At 37.7% G+C, this 22,360-nt stretch overlaps 1 protein-coding gene across 1 annotated transcript in view; it reads left to right on the plus strand.

Moving 5' to 3' along the window:
• Positions 1-914: 914 nt before the first annotated feature.
• Positions 915-22,360, plus strand: part of BANK1 (B-cell scaffold protein with ankyrin repeats 1) — a gene marked incomplete at its 3' end in the record, with an annotated part of 44,841 nt that continues 23,395 nt past the window's right edge. Inside the window, exons 1-2 of the mRNA XM_010292080.1 lie at positions 915-1,308; positions 10,621-10,686. Coding sequence (XP_010290382.1) covers positions 915-1,308; positions 10,621-10,686 — 460 coding nt within the window. The remainder of the gene's footprint in view (positions 1,309-10,620; positions 10,687-22,360) is intronic.

The following is a 22,360-nucleotide window of genomic DNA, read 5'->3' on the forward strand; positions in this document are numbered from 1 at the left end:
AATCATGGATTGGAGATTTTGGTTCAGCTGCTTCTTTTGTACAAGGACTTATGTGGAATCCTTGACAAGTTTTTTATTCTCCTTAGCTACATCTTATACTTCACCCCGCTCAAGTAGGGCCACCTAGAGCCAGGACCTGTCCTGGCACCTTTTGAGTAGCTCCAAGGAGGGAGATTCCACAACCTGTGGCAGTTGCTCACAGTAAAAAAGCATTTCCTGATGCGCAGAGGGAGCTTCCTGTGTTTCAGCTTGTGCCTGTTGCCTCTGTTTCATACTGTCACCCTAGTAACACTGTGGAAGAGTATTAGTCTTCTTACTAGCATCATGTTTTACATCTTAAAGGGAAAGCAGAATTAAAAAAATGTAGTTCTAGATTTATTTTTTCAGGTTTGTAAGTAATTTTGTTAGAATAAGGACAATAAAGAAAGATCACTAACACCTATCCTAATACTACACTGCCAAAACATCCTAAACATACTAGTCCTGTTTCTAATGAAGTCAGATCATGTCTAGCATTCAAATATATATTCTTCTGCCATTAAAAGCTAACTGTTGCTTTCTTTATAGCATCACCTATTTGTCAGGAATCTAGGAGTGAGCAGAATGTGTGAATGCACTCTGCTTTGTACACTACAATTTCAGTATTTATTCTGAAATACTAGTTGAAGCTGCTCTAAACAAAGTGTTCTGAGCTATTTTACCAGCATTTCTGTGGTAAGCTTTCTGCCTTGGTCTAGAAATAAGCAGATGGTTGTCATTTCAAGATGGTGATCTGTCCTGTTTCTTCAGAACCTCAAGTTTTTAAGAGGGGGGTAAAACTAATGACCTGTTTTACAACGGGTTTTACAACCTGTTTTTGTAATGGATTCAAAATTTGAATTTTTTTTTTTAATGTTTTCTTCTCTCTAGGAAATATGAAGGATATTCTCATGATCTATGAACAAGAAGCAGAAGAGTGGGCTCTATATTTAAAATATCTTTTTGGACATATAGTGAATGAAGGAGGAATCTTGCTCTATAATCTAGAGACTTCATCTTTCAAGCACCAAGAGCTGTTCTCTTTACCCTGTTATACACGTAAACTCCTGATACTATCATGTGGACTTCTTAACTGCCTGAATCAAAAGAGAAGGTATTTTCTGGAGCAAGTTCTAAAACCTCCGGATAATGTGGTGATTCTACTTTGTGGAGTGGAGAATTCAGAGATTCTTTATGAGATACTGACCTTAGATGGAGGCAGCAAAGAGATTTCTGCTGATCAGGAACCTGAGGAATATCTCTCTGTTGTTACTGGAATTATTCAACCAGGTAATCTAAAAATGAAAACTTTGTATGATTATTAAAAGAGTTTTCTTAGCTATATTAGTATCATTTGGAAGAGAAAAAAAGTGAGAATTCAGATTTTCTGGAGAAATTATCTCTCTTCAGCTTGGTCCAACAATTTTAGTTTGGTGATGCGTTTGTCACTGAAGTGTGATAAAACTGTTGTACTCCTAGTCCGGCTTCATTTCTACAGGGAAGCAGCTTTGGAAAGTCTAAAAGCTGCTATTGGCACCTGTGAACCTACTGTCACTACTTCATGGCAAGAATGAAGAACTGACATACACTTGTTTCTCTTTTTACTGAGTTTAAAAGTCTCAGAAACTGTACAAAACTATGGGTTTATGTTTAATCTCTTTCAAAATGCCTTAATGTGACAGTGTATATATCTCTTTAGATAAATCTGACAGAGTTAAAAATAATTCCTGAGTAAGATCCAGTTTTGTGGATGGCATGATTTCCTCTGTGACACACAAAAGCTGTCTGAGCAGAAGTTCCCTTCTGCTTTTACCAACCCAAGTAATAAGTTTGGACTGGAAGGACTAAAACTATCTAGTTCGTATGTGTTTGCACATCTATGGAAACTACAAAGAAGCATTAATATAAAAATTAGCACTTAGGGCATGTAACAAAAACACCTCTCCTGAGGGTGAGAGGTACTGAAATTGGCAAAGCCTGGGCATGTGGGTTAGTTTAACCAGAGTTTAACTTTGCCAGGCTGCACAAATAAATCTGAGAAATAGCTGTAGAGAGAAAGATGCATGGGCCACTTTAGAAAGGTGATGCGAGTTGTGCACAGATTTCGTATAACTTCAAAAAAATACCTCTTGCTATTTTGTCATGATTTTGTCTACTAAGCAGAACATCGTGCTTCTGTCTTTGTTACCTGCATGGTGCCATTTTACTGGCAAGGGGGGTTGTGCTTGAGAAAGACATCCTGCAGTTCAGTTGTTTTACTCAGAAATTAACCTGTTTTAGATGCAGATGAACAACCAAGAATATTCTTTTGAATGCCGGGGTAGAGAGACCCCTGCGGAATCAGGGTGACCTAGCTGAATGTCTCTGCTGCCTTGTGCTTGAGCAGATAAGCTTAAGCATACTGTAAGGCTTTCAAACCTGCCCAGACTGTGGCTACACACAGTCTAGCTATATCAGATCAATGCTTTCACAGCTTAGTTTTAGACTACTCCTTCCTGTTATAATTTACCTGTCCAATTGAGTGACAGAGGCTGGTCAATTAGAAATTTTTGATTTATTAAAGCAAGCAACAAGTAAGCAAAACAGCGCTGGGGCGGCCGGGGAGTCTCCTGCTCCACCAACGACCGACCACTTAACAGTCTTTCAGTCCTCTCTTTATACTTCTCGTCTCCTTGTCAGTGGTCAGTTTCTCCAATCACAATCCGTTTTCATTCGCGCCTTCTTTCGAATCTTCCAATTGCAATCTCTCATCTCCTTGTCTCCAATCACAATCAGTTTTCACTCGTGCCTTCTTTCTCCTCTCCAATCACAATCCGTTTTCACTCGCGCCTTCTTTCGAATCTTCCAATTGCAATCTACTTCGTTTTCCTCCTGTCTTCTTGTCAGACAGGTTCTGTCTTGTTTCCAGGGGTATTCAAGGTGTTAAGCGACGATTTCTTATTACGCCATTCCATCTTAACGTGTGTCACAGGACTTAATTGTGTCTGACACAAAGTTTGATGAACAAAACAGTTCACAGTTTATCACACTTCCCAGCCATCTCCTGTTCTAACATTTCTTGTGGTTCGGTATTTATTAACCTTTTCTTCAGTGTATCTTTTTCTGAGTGTCTTTCAGACTTTAAGTTTTGGGGCTAATTACAGTTGCCTGTTTTGGTTTCAGGAGGTAATGTTTGCAATTCTTGACTGTGTCTGATATTTAACTTCATATTGAAGTTTCTTGGCAGCTTTTTGGTGGAATGAAAACAGCGGGTCAATGTGCGTGTATATATATAGGAAGGAACTGGGCCCAGGTTGACTCATGCACAGGAAATTGCAAAATTTTCTGCAAAGATAAACAGTTTCCTAGAAGACGGATGATGTTTCTTTGCTTAGGTCTGTGCATTCACAAAAATATTTAATGCATCTGCCCTTGGGATTTTACTTACATTGTAATGTCAGGTGACTAACAGGTGCTCAAATCATTTTTTCTTTGGCAGTGGTCAGTATCAGCAACTCCAGAGGCGAGTACATAGCTGAATTAATGAGTTGTTGAAGGTCTCAGTCTCAGTGTGTACATCTTTACCAGGGATGTATAGACTGTGGCTGGGATCAGACAAGTTCAATTGACTGAACTAGATCCAGGACTGGGAGTGGTGTTGCTGCTTGGTGCTTCAGTGTGTAAGCTCTCCTCCATATATATAGTTGAGAACCATACTGGTGTGCCCTGGCCACCGGGCAGGCCAGCCCAGATCAGTGCTTGCTAGGAGACCGCTGGCACTGCTCTCTGTTGCACAGTAAAAGTATTCCAAGTGTGAGATTTGCTGTCACCTGGGTGTTGATTTAAGCTCTGAGGAATGAAGATGTGCATGTCTTATCATTATTTACCTTTGCTTCAAGATAATGGTGACTGTTTGCAGTGTCTGTATTTATGATACTCTTCTGTTGAATGCTATTAAGCTCTTAGCCTTTGTGGTATCTGTGGCAGGGGTTTTGACAGTTACGTATCTGGGAAAAAGATTTTTTTTTTTTTCCTTTGCATTTAAAAAGGGCTTGCTAAGGGTTTATTAAATATATTTGGATTATTTTTCCTTTGGAGCATTTTATGCCTTTCTTCAGGTCTGTGTATTCACAAGATTTCTCACCTTTCTTCATTTGGATTATCATCTGTCTCTTTCAATTGCTTATCTCTTGTCCCTTATATTTATGCTTTTGGAGATAGTGATGAAAATACTTTTGTGTGTGTTCTTCATGCTTTTCTGTTCCTTTTTTTTTTTTCCCCTAAACTGTTCATTGCTGTTAACTGTTCCTCCATGCATTTGTACCTTTATGTTTCCTCAGTATTAACAAGAGCTGTCACTCTACTGAAGTCTAAAAATTTAGTGATGTACTTTAATTACAATAACTACATTGCACCACGCTGTTGTACACCACCACAGCTAAATTCTGTTAATCCCTGAGGACAGCAGGCCATCTGATTGATGCCAGGGCTCAGGAGCGGCTTGTGGGTAGTTAGAACAACTGAAGACAGATGCTAAATGAGGTTGTCACCTCACAGTCCTGAAGAGTGTTAATAATGGTGTAGATTAGGTGCTAGTAATTACCACCCTTCCACTATAACTTTCTCCATACTCTGCAAAGTTCCTAGGCAAGGTAAGTTCTCAGCTGTCTTTTCTTACCTCGATGCTATGCTCTTTGCACTGTCTCTACGGTCTGAGATGGAAAAAAAATACATCTAATTTTATATTGCCTTCCCAAATTATTTTGCAAAAACCTTTCACCTACCAGGTAGTGCCTGTTTCATCTTGTAGGAGCAGGCAGGGTTCTTTATCTGTTAAAACTTCCTTCTGCCTCAAATGTAGTACATATGACAAAAATTCTAGGCAAAAACCAATACTAATTAAAATGCTTAGTAAAACTAAATAAAATGGAAGATGCAGGGGCTTTTGTACCCAGCAGAGAGCTTGTTTGCCCTGTAATGTGATTCAAATAGAAAATCTGAAGGGTTTGTCATTCCTGTTTGAACATGTTCCTGGAGGAGCACAAAGAGAACTGAGACATGGAAATGGACCTTTCTAACACGTTTCCTGGATGGTGACAGATTTTATTGCATTCCCCTGATGCATGAAGAAGAATGCAAATATATTTATTGTTGTCAAAAGATTGGTTTAGTGGGGCTTATTCACAAAATACTCCTCTGTTTGAAAACGTTACATTCAGATTTAGAGTTGGTTTTCAATTTTGTATAAGGGCCTGTTGTAATAAAAAAAAAAAAAAATCTCTGGGAAAAAGTAGAACACTCAAATTTCATTATTCTGTGTTAACATCTAAGATGGCCCAGTGTGACTCTAGAATTCTGACTTTTCTGTAACAGGTTTCCCTAATATTGTTGAAAGTAGAATCAGGAGACACATTTTGTTTGCATGTGTCTTTTCCTTTCCTGTTATCTTTCTAGAACTTCTCCTTGGTCTGCTGAACTGTGTACCCCTTTTTATATTAAACTGACATACTTTCAATGTATTAATTCATTACCCTGGGTTTTTGGCCTAGACATAGCTGGGTTTCTTGTTTAGTTCTGGAACACTTCTGCTTCAAATTCAGGCTAGCCATATGTTTAAGCAGGGGTTTTGTAAATATAGATAAATACTTGCAGCTAGAGGTAGTTACTTAGCTCTTTGAATGTCTTGAATTCCTCGTGTAGTTATTTGTGCCTCAGTATTGATGATGCAAAAAGAGAACAGGTCTTATCTAATACAAATAATTTTCTGTGATGCTGTTTTTAAAGTGTGCTGACACTTTTATGAGACTTGTTGGCAGGACTTCTCAGTATAGCTCAGGAGGCATAAGTATCCATTAGTTTGCTTGCTGTTTTATTGGGTTTCATTGTTTACAGCTCAACAAAACAATTCTTGTCCCTTCCAATTCCAGAATTTTCTGTAAGCAGTGGTATCCTCTTTTTTTGCCAAAATATGAAGAGAATCTGATAGTTGAGAACCACTCAACCTACATGCATCCATTCATTATCTGCTATTGTGCCAAAAAGTGAGAAGAGGTACATAAAGTAACATAACCCAACTAGAAAACTGTATCCGCAGTCTTTGACAGCCTAGGAAAAATTCTCAGAATGAGTACGTAACTTTTACCTGAGACAGCAATATGCCATTAACTTCTGATTGTTATCTAAAAAGTATTCAGTGTTCCTGCACACAATTTTAATCACCAAGAAGAGTAATGTTAAGAAAACTACTTTTGTAACTACTAGTAAGGTGTAGATACGGTATTTGTCTCTAATAAGTAAATGTAGGACAAACAGGCTGGGAACTTAAAATAGGGCTTAACATATGCAGATCTTCAGCCCACTTCAAATATGGGGCTAACTTCTGTTGTGCAGGTCACAGAAAAGAGAAATAAATCACTATATTTTTACCAAAAACTTTTAAAGTATCTGTCTCCTGTTTCATTTCTAGTACAGTGGCATAGATTTTATTGGAATTGTACCAGGAATTTGGGTATAACGTTGAATACAGAAGTAGTGTTTCACATTTTCAATCCACTGCTTTGCTTGTTCTCCTATAAAATCCTCTTCACGTTGGTACTCAAATATGACTAATTAATGACGATGGATTTTCTTAGGCTGTCAACAAGACTTGTGTTGATGAGCTAGAACCCTTAAATTAAGTGGGAACTTTACCATTGACTTCAATGGGTACGTGTTTCACCTCACTTTTGACACTAACTTGGAGTCTACAAAGAAATTAAGCTAAAGTGGTAACAAGAACCAAAGTTGAAGATGAAACAAAATCACTAGAATTTTTGGTTTTTGTTTTTTTTGTGAATACTGAATCCAGCATGATTTTGTGTGTGTGTGTGAACTAAAGTCTTGGTTGTAAAGATTTCTCACATGGACACACAAGACCTGAGTAACTAGAGGGAAGTAGGTAGGTGGTTCTGGCCTTGTTCACTGCCAGGGGAGGTTGCAGTAGAAGAGACCACACAGTTGTGCCTCCCTTTCCTCCTTCCCCAATGTGTTTGCATTCAGTGGATACCACTGTTGGTTCTTTAAGGCAATGAGGTCATCTGCTTATTGAAGAGCACCTCAAATGCCAATTAGACTTCTTTATTAAAAAGAAAATAATCTGTATGCATGTCATAAGCAGAAGACCACAAGGGACATTTTGTTAGTTGAAGTGTGCTATGGTATAGTCCTCATTTCCATTTTGCCCTGCCAATGAGTCTTTGAACTGCCCTGCAGGGACTGCTGCTAAGATTACCAGATTAATAAATCTTCCCAAGAGGTTGTGTTTCTGTATCTCCACACAGAATGATTGCTGGGATGCCAGTGCAGTGATGGGGTTTTGTAACAGGCATGACTGTCAACAATAAACTGGTTAGTGTCATTAACTTACATCATCTGGCATGTGATCCTGGCTATTTCAAACCAGAAGAGAAACTGAAGGGGCAGCCTGGAGATGACAACCATAGATAGGATGTTGAGACTGCCATCCCCTGCTGCTTAAACTGTTTGAGTTCTTTGTTCTTTCTTTTCTTATTTCTGCAAAATCCAGAGAAACCTTTATTCATTGTATAATCAGATTTCTTATAAGCTCATGTTTCGACTGTCTAGTCAGTCATGGTGACCTGTAGCCTTGGTTTCTGAAGTATGCATCATGTATGTGATGTTTTTTCCTCTTATTTTTGACACTAATCGGATGAAAACTGCTTCCACCTGGAGAAGCAAATGCACTGACATCTTAAAGTGAATGTTTTTAACAGCATTTAGGACAAGCTTATAAAAAGTTTTATTAATAATAAAAGTCAATTGACTAGAACATAAGCATTACTGCAACAGCATGTACCAATTTAATGTACTGTGATTTTTACTGTTGTTTATTTAGGTTATAATTTCTTTTTATTTTAAAAATTAATTAATGGATTTATCATCATTAGTCTGCTCTTTCAAGGTTGCAAGTGGACACCATCTAGATTTATGTCTTGTTTATGGCACAACAGTCATCAGTCAGTATTTAGTTGCAGTTGGGAGCCTATTTCTAAAGTTTACAAGTAGTTTAAGGTTTCCAGCAGGTATTTTACAGCTAGAACTATAAAACGTCTGTGTGAATCTGTAGGCTTACATGTCCTTCATATAATGTATTATTGACTCTCATTGGGTTTTGCACTGTGGTTACCAATCAAAATTACTGAAAAGTTATATTTGAAGCTGTCTAGAGAAGTCCTCTAGAAATGCATTCTTTGTATATTTTTTGGCACATAAGTGTTATTATAAGAAAATTGCTATTTGTAATTTCGCCATGATGTATTTCTGTTAAGTTAGTGTCAGTGTGTAGAAATAGGATAAAGTAAGGGTTATGGTGTTTTCCAGATTAAAAAAATTGTAACACCTATCCCTGAAAGAATGAAGGTACCACCTATTTAAGATCATACTGAAAAGAATTATCAATATTAGGACAGCAAAACAACAAACTTTTTTTGTATAGAATCAAATTTTGCTCTTGGTAGGATTTCTTTGTACTTACTGAAATGGCTATGAGGACAGAACTTAGTCCAGGGAATGTTATTACAGCTACAAAGTTTGGTGTTCAAAAGTCAAAAAGTTACAGGTACAAAGTAGCTTGTTAAACTTTAGTTAGGACCCTTGTTCATATCATTGATTGCCTTTAGTTATGTAAGTGCATTCTTCCCCCTCCCCCACCAAGAACCTGCCCTCATTAGTACACAGGATAAATAGTGCTCAGTTAATTAGCAGTTATTTGATACTTTGTTTTGTGTTTGAGTTTGTGGTTGCATTATTTATGTATTGAATACCATTCAAATCCTGTTGAGAAAACAGAATTATTAATTTCCTGATGTGCCTTTCTGTAGAACTCTTTTCTGTATTGAGTGCTGTCCAAACATTATTTTATTTTATACTAGTATTTATTTATTTATACTAGTATTTAGCAAGATCAGTGTGAAGCATTTCTTTCACTTCTGACACCACTTTAAGACATTACTTTTCATAACACTTATCAGTATACAGTATTTTTTTATGTCTGTATTCAAACTCCCTTTAATTTCAGACGCGTGTTTGCTCAGTTGTCTACAGTTCAGCTGTAAGGGCTTTCACAGAAAGTGCAATGCAAAACTAATGAGCACTTCTGAAAAGCATGTTTTAAAAGCCACGTAGCTTTTTGCCTCAAAACTTCAGGATGGGAACTTGAAACTACCTAAATTCTCTACAGCAGCAATCAGCTATTATCACTGTCGCCTCTCTCACTGGACTCCTCTCCTCATTCACTGGACTCTTGTTATTACAAGAATAACTGAATCAGAATACAGTAAACAACACCTTCTTTAAGTACGAAACCACAAGTCATCGCCAGAGTAGGTCTAACTTTTGCACTGTCCACAGCACAGACCAATTTAAAAGAAATACTTAACTCTATACTACAAAGGAGAAAGACTGCTTTTGAGTGTTTGGTTTTACCCAACCTTCCTAAAGGTTTTGTAAATGGTAAAGCAGTCGCTTTCCCAGTTTCTCTTCTCAACTTAGTTTTGACATCTTTACCCAGTGACTCTTACTCTTCAGTCTTGGTCCCTTGTAGTAATATTACTTCTGGAGCACCCAGCAATATATGTGTGATCCTCATGAGGATCCCACAGATGCTATACAGCAGCATATTTGTTGAGTTAGCTGGATTCCACAATATGGAGCTCAAGCAGGCCTTATATCTCTTATGTCAGTATTACCTCAGGTGCGGAAAAACAGGTGATAACTTTATCCAGCATAAAGAAAGAGTGGCATAGACAGATATTGCATAATACGGCATAAAGTCTCCTGGTAGTTATTAAACCATCAAAAGCATTTCAACAAATCAGAACTGACAGTGAGTTTTTTGATATTTGACCAGTACTTTACATAATGTGGCCATTGCTTTTTTTTTTTTACCCAATACTGGGAACTCTTTAGCCAGATCTATTGTATTATCAAACACAGCCCTGGATAGTTGTCTTTCAAACCCCACTGCCTGCATCCATTTTCCATTTCTCACTTTCCTGCACATGATTCTATTCTCTTTCCTTTTGCCCAGCTCCTCTCCCATTGTTTGCTATGTGGACTTTCAGGGAAACTTCTCTTCTTCCTCAAGCCCTTATTTCTTACCTGCTATAGTAAATTGAAAAATCAGTCACAGGGATGCTTACTGAAAAGGGATAATTACAATTCCATCTTAAAGATCTCTCTAGGCTTGTTCTCCACTCACCCTGGGATTTTTTAGTTTTGTTTTTTTTTTTCTATCTGCAAAGCTGTAGCTTTAAAATAGCTTTATATGACATCTAAAATAAATACAGAATTTCATCTAAAAAAAATTGGAAATTGGTGTCATAGTATTTCCTTAGTTCTGAGGTTTTAGGTTGCTTGTCCATTTGTTTTCATAACTCTGATTTTGCCAGTTTTTTCTTGTTTTTTCCCCCAGCTTGATTTCTGATGCTAAGATCTTCCTCAGAGCAAACTAAACATTCTGTGAAACAATCAGGTAGGATAGCAGTGATCACTGTCATCAGTGGTGATGACTATTTAAAGATTTTTCCAAGTAGATACCATTAAAGAATTATTCTTTTCTCCTAGGTAAGCCACAAAATGAAAATCCTGGAGACTCTTTGTCTTATATCTATGAAGCAGTTCTTGCAGATGGTGAGTTGAATTCCCCTTGCATTTACTTGAATAAAGCCAGTATTCTTCAGAAAATTAAATTTGTTTTCTTAGATCTTGTCCAACATGAAAGGCAATAAACTAACCTTACCATAGCATACAGTTGTATAGAGGAACATGCTTTGTTCTCAAACACCCACCCACACATCCTGATGAGGGTGTGAAAAGGGGAGGAGATTCAACAGGGACATTTCCTTTTTCCTTTCCTTTCAGAGTAGAGAAAAAGGAAGAGATGGAGAGCTTTCATTTTCTGTTCCCAGCATAAGGAGTTTTACTTGTAGTAAAGAGAGAACTGGTTCAAAATATCAGATAGATCAGTCCTACTCACATTACATTTGTAGCATCACTCATTGGCAGCCAGTGGCTGGGAGAAGCCCTTCATCCCGACTTCAGCACATGTTGATGCTTGCCATTCTGGTTTATTTGTATTTGTGAAAGCCTATAACGAGCCTTAGTAGGGAAAAAAGACTGGCAAAATCTCTACTTACTTTTAGTAAAGAGCTACATAACCTGTTTCCTATCCCCAGTTCTTACTTAAACAACTTTATTTCTGGGTTGACACTGTTGTGAAGTGTTTGGTTTAACAGCACCAGTATGCTGACTGATGGAAAAGGGTAAGTAAATTATTTTGGAATTCCTAGCATAGCAGTTCTGTGCTGCTGGGCTCTGAGATTACTGGCTCCGTGGGTCTATTTTGCTGGCAAGGTGTAAGGGCACAGAAGGATGCTGCAAGCTCACTGGCTCTTCCTTACTGGCACAAATTCAATATACATGTCACTTATGTACGGAGTTGAGAATTTTAGCTTCAGTTAATTTCAAGACATGAGCATCACCTGTGTGCTTTTAAATACTCCAATCATTCCCGCTTACCATGCTTTGGTTCACAATGTGGAAAAATCTTGGAGCATGTGGATTGGATTCCTTTCAGACAAAACTAAAATGGAAAGTGCACTCAGGGAGCTCACTGGGTGCACTTCAGACACTAAAAGGTGTGCATTCTACAGGTCCAGACCAGATTTACTTGGAAATATGCCCCTTTGAAATGTGTATAGTGTGGAAAGGAGTATTTTATCACCAACCATTTCTCTCTACTTAATCTTCTCCTATTAGTCCTCTCTCCTTTCTGATACTGTTACTCTCTTGGCATCTCGGGTATACTGATGTGATCTCAAGCAGAAAGCTGCTGTAAAACTGCACTGTGTTATCCATACAGACCTATTGTCAAGGTTTCTAAGGATGTCTCTCTTGATCCTGTGTTGAATGTGCCACGAGTCAGTGCACTGAAGAAGTTTTTTGGTATAAAGAAGGCTTTTTGTCATTACTGGTTCGTCATGCTGCTTCATCATCACGATACCAGTAAGCTGGCATCTGTGTTCCTCTCATTCATGATTGTGATGTCCAAAAAATGAGACAGTAAAAGAGAGAATGGTCAGGGAAAACAAAATCCAAAGACAAGAAAGGACTGAGGAGATGTTCCTCCAATCTACTCCCACTTTAAACCCTGACTCTTTTTATATTAATCATTTTCTGCTTTTATATGAGGACTTGAAGAGCGGCTTTAAGTCCAAATTTCCCATCAGCTGAATGGTTGATGTTGTAATAAAGTGAATTGAGGATTTTCCAGCTAAGAAAGTCCTGCATTAGAAGCAAAAATTTCACCTGAAATCTTTGCTGAAGTTGCCTGGACCACAGTTCTCAGTCAGCTGTTGGCAATCATCTTGATAGCACCGATTGTACGTAGCTCTGCTGGTTAACGATGTCTAGTTATTGCTAAGAGATTCTCAACTGCTGTGATCAGTGAAAGGCCAACTAGAAAAGAGGGATTCCCAATAGTTGCATCCTGTATGTTGTATCCTGAGGTTAAGACTGACTTCTGAATGACTGTAAGGAAGTACATGGTCAACATTTCTTCTGTGCTGGTGCAACACGGAGCAGTTATCAAATACCACTGCAGAACTTTGGTGGGAAAAGTACCCCAAGAAGTTAAATGACTGCAGTTTCCAAGATTCAGCATGTCAGTCTTTAAGAAGTCAGGAAAGGTTGGACTAGATGACCTCTAAAGGTCTCTTCCAACCCAAACTATTGTATGATTCTAAGATGGCAACTGCAAATTAGCCAGTGTTTGTGCCCTGTGGAAAGTACATGAGTCCAGGTAACCAGACAGGATTTGGATGAACTGTGGAAAAAAAATGTTTCCAGGGTTTCTCTTTTCTCTTTGCTTCTTCCTAATAAGAAGGAAGTGTATGCAGTGATAGCTTGTATGTATGACACAAAGCAGAAGTGTCAGGAGAAATTATAAACCAAGAAAGGATATTTGCTAGAACCCTATAAATTCACAAAAGAACAGCATTTTATGTAAGGTCTTAAGTGGAGACTGGCATGATGAAAACTGGAATTTGTTTTGAGTATACAGATACTGTACAAAACGAAGGATAAGCTGAGAAAAGATTTAATTTAGACTTGAACTGGAATGAAAGTTGAACAGATCAGAAGTATAGAGCTAAATGAGAAATCTAAAGCAACAAGGGTGGAAAGGGCAGAGAGTGGATGACAAGACATATTAGAAAAAGAAAAAACCGACCAACTAAGCCAAACTATATCCAATAAAGCAAAGATAGATGGAGAATGAGCAAGTGCTAACAATCAATAAGAAGCGATTGACTAAAGTGAATTGTGCAAGGCCTTGAGGGAAAAGGTCAGACAGTATACTGGAAAATGGAAAAAACAATATGATCACTGAGATCCTTTGGGGAAATATGAGGAACAAGCAGATGTGAAAACAATTGATTTGCTAGTGAGTGATGGAAAAGATACAGTTGTGGAATGCTAATCACCATGACATGAATGTATGAGGACTCATTCCTATAGGTGATAACTGAACAAGTCAGCTCTTCAGCCACTCACAAATGTTGTTATGTGTTTACTTTATTTCTGGTTTTTATTTAAGAAAAGTAGACTTGTTTTTATTACTAGAAAGCTGAAAATCCCTTGTGGTTTCTCAGGAAATTTTCTGCTCCCCAAAGAATCATTATTTATAATTTGTACTACAGTGGGAAAAGTGAAGCAATCTTACTGGGATCTGGGTATAACAACACATGAATGCCTTATTGTGGAATTTGCATTCATTATTTTACCTGCAAAATAGATCTAACCTCAGATATAGATACCCATTAAGTGATACTCACCTTCAGAAAAGGCTTGTTCCCATTCTGTGGAACAGCTTTGTCTTTTCTTAACATTTGCCATTGAGACTTGTATCCTAACATTGATTAACTGAACCAATTAGGGATGAGCAAGGGGAGCACAAAAAGATGATTTTAAAGTGTAGTAGCTGTCTGCCTATTAAGTTTTAACAGCAGACATGTTCTGGCCCTGGTCAGACGTCTCATCAGGCTAACATACATGTGCATACTGTGTTATATGTATCCTTTACCAAACTAAACTGGAGAAAGGCCAGCACTGTAACAAAACAGGTGGCATCCCTTCTGCAGATAAAGAAGAGCTACTGATACAGAGACATAACTATATTTTAAACCACAGATACTGTCTTCTGCTTATTCTTTAAAAACTCACTTACCAAGGTTGGTGCTTGTGATCTCTGTGAAGGGTTAAGCTTATCAGGGACTGGTATTTGTCAAGAACAGACTTACTAAAACAAAAGAAGTAATAACTGGAACTGCAAGGTTAACCTTATCACAAAACTGGCTAGAGCTTGTTAAAAACTGTTGAAATCCACCAGTAAGAAGCGAGCATGTATAAAGGACTAAAGTTCATCTAAAGGACAGAAGAGGAAGAGGAAGATAAGACCCCTGAAGAAGTAAACGACCACCAGGGACAGATCTGAGCCTGCGCATTGATAACGTAAACTGCTAACGCAAGCCTTTTTAACTACTCCGCCTCACTTATGCATATGTATGTTTTATGTTATGTCATCATATGAATATGTATGGTTTTGTGTAATAAATATTTGCCTGCTTGCCGAAACAGTGTGCAAGTTAGGAGGGGCTATCCAATCCCCCTTGCACCCGGCGCCGTAATAAACATACCTGCTTTATAACTCTTTTGAGCTGTGAAGTTTGTTTCCGCATGTCACTATCAGAGTACCTCTGCTCTTCTATTCTTTCCTATAATGCTATCTGTAGTCCTGTTTTAGTAAAATGTGTCTATTCTGGGGTCTAGGTTTGGATTAAATCTTTTTGGATTAAAGGACAGTGTCTTAAAAGATAAAGACCTCGGATTACTTTCATATTCATAACACTAACAAAAGGAAAATATTCAGAACTTAGAAAACAAGCGTGGTTTTCAGATGTCTCTAAAAACGTCACTCTTGATTGTGTTTCTGAGAAAGCAGTGTACCTTTCAGCTCTCTTTAAGGGTCATTAGATTTTAGCTATCTCAAACCAAAGGTGGGAGTAAATTGCAAAGCAGCCTGTCCCCTAGTGAATCAGTCTTGCTGACAGCTCTTTTTTTTTTTTTTTTTTTCATTCTTTAATACCAAATGTGTCTGGCATGAGTCTTTCTGCTGACAGCAGCTGTGGCAGCATGGTATGGGGAGACGTGGTCTCTTAGATAGACAAGTCCCATGTAATTTAGAGCTATACAGACCAAGAACAGTATCATAAATTTCATCCAGGCATTGATAAGAGACTTGTGCAGATATTGGAGCTCTGCTGTCACACTCAGACTAAGATATGCTATTTGGTAAATGAGCTGCTGCAGTCCAAGTCCAACTTCTGTTACCAAATTGATCAAGGGCTGCTGTAATGTGGAGTATGTTGTCTTGTGTCAGTAAACATTTGGATACTGTTAATGGGGTACGTAGCCTGTACTCTGAGTAGGATGAAGGCTGAGAATGCCAGCTACCATACCAGCTAGGTCCCCTTAGCCTCTCCCAATGCAGTTGTTAAAGAACTTTTCAGTTAGGTTAAACTTCATGACCTTCCAGCCATGTCATTTTTTGAACTTTGATGACTGTAAAAAATATTCTTCATCAAGAGAATAGCTTCAAACATGGTCCAGAGGGGAAACTTTGGCTACTCACTAGTAGTTCCTTGAGGGTGATATCTGTAAAAACTTAAACCCCTATTCAGCCTGAAATCTGAGCTTTTGGCCTGCCTGGCAGGCGTTCTTCCTTAAAGTACAACTTGATTCTAAAATGCTCCCATCTAGCTGTGTTCTTTTATATCTGTGTAATTCAAAATGTAGCCATGTGCCACTTCTGTGTCCAAGCACAGTGTGCAATTTGTACCAGACCAGTTGTAAGTTGCTTGAATTGTAGTCTGGAGATAATAGAGCCACTAGGCAGCTGCAGCTAGCCCCTTAAGAATAATAAGGAAGCTGCAGGACCGTTGTATCAGGCAAACAAGTTTTGGAGGTCTGCTCACAACCCCGGATGCCTCTGCTATGAGTCCTTTTGTCTTCAGTGGCAATTTGAGTCAGCAGCAGGAGAATAACCTGTCTCTGCTGTTGTAACAGCATGTCTCAGATTTTGGGCAATGTTTGGTGCTGTATCCTTCACTAAAACAGAGGTGAGATATGTGTGTGCTGATACCACAGAGAGATGGAACAAAAATGCCAAAATGAACTCCAGTAACTCTGAAGTGGATAGATGGACTCTTTAATAAAACATTAGGCTTTAATAACTGAGAACTGCTGGTGCACACAGAGAGCCAGACTTCAGTTTGCTTCTCCCTGGAGAAGAGGCAGGATGAAAATATGCAGAATGTAGAAACTGGAAATAACAGGCTTGGGCTCAATCGACAGTTCTGCTCAGCACCTAAATGACCTCAGGCAGGTAGTTATTATTTCCAAACTAATCAGTGTGCCTCATAGTTTATAAAACTCTTTGGGACAGTCTTACTATGTATAAAGTTCAGCAGAGTGATCATATTATAAGTGCTGCTGCAGCTGAAAATCATAGATTTGATTACAGTAAAAATAATAACATAAATTGATATATAGTATAAGGTAAACTTAGTCCCAAAAAGCCTCTAATATAAATGTATGCATCCTAACCAAAGCACTGATTGCTGAGTTTAAGTCAAGTCTTTCTTCCAAGCCACAGACCAGTTAGGAACTAGTTCGTTGTCATAGCCTTAGATTGCCTCTGAATATACAGTTAAAAATCATGTAAAAGTATATATATAAAGAAATGCCTGTAGTTTGATGCAAATTATTTTTAAAATATTATTGATAAATTCATAATAAATTGCTTTTTTGCTGTTTTGGCGTTATTTGAAGGCAGGATTTTTTGTTTTTACGATCAGATCCGATATGGCTATACTTAATACGACTTTTATGTTGTGTTTAGATGCTTTTATGGTGGCTCCATTAGGCTACAATTATATCAGAGTGGTAAATTGTTGTGTACAAAAACATACCTGATAATACAAGAACAAATGAGTATGCACCTTTGCAATCAAATCAATTGTTGCCTATACCTATATAGTAATGCATAAAACAATACATGTGGCGGCTTCCAGGGATTGTTCTGTTATGGGAGAGAAATAGATGTGAATGAAAATTGCAGCACCATTGGTTGCTAAGATGACATAAACACGAACTCCAAATATTCAGAAAAGGATAAACTGTTCTTCATAGCCTTTAAAGGAACTGTCAATTTTATGCTTATTTGCAAGAAAAATTGTTCACCATGAATAAAGCAATAGGAACATTTTGGAGACATGGGCAAAATAGGCCAGCTCGCAAAAAGCTACTGTTTCTGATAGAAGAGCTCAACCATGCAGAAAGAACTGGGACTGAGAATGCTTTTGAGAAAAAAAAAGGTAACTGTCAATATATTTGCAAAAGATAGGTGATTCAGCATAGAGAGAAACATTATTTAAAGCTCATTCAGTAATGAATATGTTTACCTTGATCTGGAATTTCTACATGATAGAAAACAAATAAATTAAGATTTAAGTTTCTATGTTTATATGTTTGAGTATGTATTTAATAATTTTCTGTGATTTTTGAGAAACCTTTCCATTCCTAAGCCCTCTCTCACCATCAGTAAAAGAAAACTTTCCAGCAGAGCAGAAAAGGGGTTTTGCTTTGAAATCATATCTTAGAAAGGGCTTATGGTAAAAATGAATAAATCACATGTTCATGCTGAGTAAAAGAGGCTCATTGAATGAAGCCCAGTGTGGTGGATGTTTTCTGCCTCCATGTTTCTCACAGCCTTTTTTGGGTCATTCATAGAGCAATTTATGCAGTTAGAGGCTGCCTTTCAATCCCACTCTGCTACACTCTCTGCTGAGTTCATACAGCATTTAGAAATATACCCATACTTTTAAGAGTATTAACTTTCATAAATGTCTGTGATAAACTTATGGTGGATTGCAGGATGAATATGATGTGCACAAGTCTCTTTTCCTGATTTTTCACATTACAGAAGGTTACTTTGGGGGTTTTTGTATGGTTCTACTTTCATACACATTTCTGCAGAGCCCTCACATGTGTTTGACTTTAAGCTTTTGAATTGCAAGGCGTCATTTATACATGAGCACCTTTTCAATTATACCTCACAGAACCCGGTGGGATCACCTCTGCCTTTACCTCACATTGTCCTGGGGAGTAGTCCTACCATATTACATGGGATGACTACTGCACTTACTGCTGAATTTAGCCTAATTACTCCTCCCTGTAATCTTCTTTTATCTTTGACACTGGAACATCCTGTCTTTTCTTTCATGTGGCAAGGTGGCCACATGTGCTTAATTACCTTTCCATTCCTTGTCATCTGCCTAACCTGATTTGCCTGTATTTATCATCCTCTTATATGTTGTGTGACCTAGGGATAAGTGAGGACCTTTTTTGTAATGCAGTTTCAGTTCTTTAGCTAGTATTGCTTTAGCAAGATTTGAGGAAGAACTGAAATTTTAAAGCTGGCAGGCATTTTGCTTTTGTAAAACCAACTAAATTTTGTCTGTGGGATTCATTCCATGGGTAGCCTTAGAAAACACATAAATCTTTCATAAGTTTATGTTTTCTGCTATTTTTAATACCCCAAATCTGTCACATACATTGTTGACTCAAAACATGTAGCAAATACCAAGTAATCAAAGACAATTTATAATCCTCTTGTAGACTGCAATAGGGATAGCTAAAGAGTGTATTTGAAAAGTTAGAATTTGGGGGTTGGGGGGAGGTTGGATGTGGCATGAAAGTTGTTCAGAAGCCATGGTGAGGTGTTAATTGTTGAATCCACAAGAGACTAGAGAGGCTTCATTAAAATTTCTCAGTTTATATGAAGGAATGCAATTTCAAAGTCGTTTCATGAATTCAGTTTAAAATGTTAAATTGAAAGCAATAATGCATTCCAAAAGGTTTTGTGTAAAATATACCAAATTGATGTATTGAAGTTACATGAATTGAGACAACATTGAAGTAAAATTGAAAAATCAGTACTGTGCCCAATTAAGTCAATAACTGTTACAGTAAATGTGTGTAATATTTTATTATTTAAATATGAACTTAAATTTAAGATCAGTTCTTTCAATGTGACCATCAGCAGTAGATATTTGTCAAAAATAAGCCAACATTACCTGATGGAAATGGAGCATTATCCTATATAATCAATACCCAGTATGACTGCCCTGAGTAATCAAGGGAAGATTGTCATAGATTTTTCTTTCTTTTTATCTTTTAGGTCATAGTGCCATCTAAGCATCATTAGATACAGTTAATAATTTCTTATAGTTCAGCCCTGTAAGAAAGGGTCTGGTTTTATTCATCCATTATTGTAATCATTTATTAATCATCAATTACTGCTACATTTTAAGAACCTCATGGACAGGTCACCATTACATAAAATGTTAAGAGAACACATTCGCCAAGCAACAAATACCCATTAATAAATCCTCTCTCTTCGATATTCCAGCATTATAATGATGTTCCTTTTATGTTTTAAACTAATCTTCACCTACAGTTGTAGGTGAATTGTAACAAATTCTTGTTAAATGATTATTTTTCTGAAAGCCTTAGCAATTAGTGGAGCTCCCTGGCCATTGCTTTCAGGTTAAAAGCAAGACTGTAAACAGGATTCACAGTGAAGATGTCCAAAATTTAAGTGTTCAAAAGACCTGTATATCAGGCAACACCTTATGCCCACATTAAACAAATATTGTCTATATGTTGCTCCATTTGTGTTACTAGAATCTCATTACTGTAGTATTAAACCCTTATGAGCTATGTTGTTTTAGTTAATGCCACCAAGCCAAGGCTTGCTTAATCTCTGGCGTATTGCTTGTTCAGCATTTAAAAATAACACTTCACATGGTTGTTTCATGTTCCACATTTTAGGACAGATAGTGTGCAACTGCTGGTAGGAATTTGAGTGCTGAAGATGATGGCTCTGGAGTTTGGTTATTAAATATATAGTAGTGATAATATAGATCCCTGTTATTCTTGGACTGGTGTACGTGGCTTTCATTGATTGTCCGGTAGACCTGACATTTAGTGAAAGAAATCTCGCTTGATGGTTTTTAGCTAATAAATTGCTAACCACTTTCACAGTCAGCAGGGGAATTCCTCATTCTTTTAAATATCCAAGTCTTTGATGTAAAAGCCATGTTTCTTAATAATTTATCTAAACTTTAGGGCCGTGCAATCCCAATACTGACTGGGTTGTAGCCCTGATATTGTAGTTATATGTTACTAGGCATAATAAAAATACTAAAATGCAATTAATGTGGGAGAAAAACATTATCCTAACTTAAACCAACTTGTTAGCACTAGCATTGACCTTCTCAGTAGATGAATTATTGTGGACATTAAAGGGTGGAGGTAACTACTGTCATTTTTGATAAGTAGAGTGCTGACTGTAGAAATAAAGCTGTCATGAACTTCACATAGATTAGAATGTGTCCACACAATCCTTGAAGAATGATCACTGACAGAAAGCTGACATCTGAGAATCCAGTGCCTATTAGATTTGTTATTCAGTCCTTTCATGTTTTCAATCTGATAATGAAATGTTTCTTGTCTTTACCAGAGTCCTTTGCCTAAAATGGCAAAAATTATTTCAGAAGCAGCATGCATCTCATAGGAGTTGTCTCTGGAGTAAATTCTATGTGCTTAAATATAAGATTTATGAGTGACTTAAAATATGAACACATAATATTCCCAAAGTATGTGCTGTGGGCATACAGCATCCTAACTTTTCCTCAGCAAGGGTCCAGGCCTTCCTTTTTCTAAAGGGTGGTGCTAAATAAAGTCTAGTCTTCACAGTGATAATCAGAGAAATCAATGTACTTTTTGAGCTGGATTATTTAAACTGCATTGAACAGTGGGTGGATTTTCACTCAGAAACAAAACAGCCTGTGTTCAGTGTAGCCTATTTAACTTTCAAAATAAATCAAAGCAAATGGAATTAAAGCTACTTCAGTTCAACAAAGTATGTCTACATATAGTTTAATTTTACCAATCTACACTGAATTCACAGCTTAAATTCAGAACTAGTTTCCCTTAAAGGCATGAGAATATAAGCAGGAGTAGGCTGTGGAGATTTTACTAGCTGGTGATGTACACTGAATGCGCCCACCTTAGATGTTCAAAGAACCTTTAGCTTTCTGAAGAAAACATGGACAAATGACACCCCCCCCCTCCGAGATCTCTCTAACACTCAAAGCATATCGGGGGGGGGGCAGAATCTACATCAGACAATAGCATACCTAAGTTTCTGTACTACATTCCCTGGCATAACTTCACTTAGCAGGCACATTTATTATAGAATTTTATTAAAATCTATGCCTTCTTAAGCAAGGCAAGGTTGGTAAGGAAAGGGAACATTCTGTATCAGACAAACTAGTACATATGGGGGAAATAAAGACAAGCAAGCAAGCAAGTGGGGAAACTAATTGTAAATTACCAATACTGATGATGAATGGCAAATGTTCTGTGCCTCTTAGGAGCACTGTGTGGTTTGTGTACCCCAGTCACTTGGGCACTTTTGGAAAAAAATCAAAATGGCTGTGGTACTTGGAGCAAAACCAAATTGCTACTGTTCTGTATTCTGCCTATCACTAATTTATATTAATATTCTACATCCATTTAAGAGAAGATGATGTGCCTGAAAAGTTATTTGTGTCCTTGAATGTAATTGACTGTGAGTGTTCCATAATTTACAGTAATACAAGATACTGTTGATGTCTTAGGATATTTTCTCACCAGCCAGTCAAGATTTTTTAACTCTGAGCTGCTTGGAATGATGTCATTAATCTAACTAGGCGACTGCAATATGCTGGGTAATCCTGCATGATGAAGAGCTGCTGCAGTCCTTTGAGATGGGTGGCAAGAGTGTTTTGTAACAGGGTAATAGAGTGTCTGGAAAGGAGTAGTAATGATACAGCTGAGAAGTAGCAGGTGTGAAGAATAGCTTTTCTAAAACACAGGCTTAGTCAGATCTCTGCAGATGCAATTGTCAGTTCTTTTACATCTCCTCGTTAAAATTCTGTGTTTTGGTGAAAGATTCACTATGGCTCTTGGACCATTACCAGTACAGCAAAACAGAAAAGAAACTGGTCGCAAGCTATCTGTATGACTGGCGTAGCATTTCCAAACCCAGAATATCCTACACGAACACTGTGGTTTAACCCCAGCCAGCAACTAAGCACCACGCAGCCGCTCGCTCACTCCCTGCGGTGGGATGGGGGAG

The sequence above is a fragment of the Phaethon lepturus genome, unplaced genomic scaffold (assembly GCF_000687285.1).
Source record: "Phaethon lepturus isolate BGI_N335 unplaced genomic scaffold, ASM68728v1 scaffold368, whole genome shotgun sequence".
Classification (NCBI taxonomy): Eukaryota; Metazoa; Chordata; class Aves; order Phaethontiformes; family Phaethontidae; genus Phaethon; species Phaethon lepturus.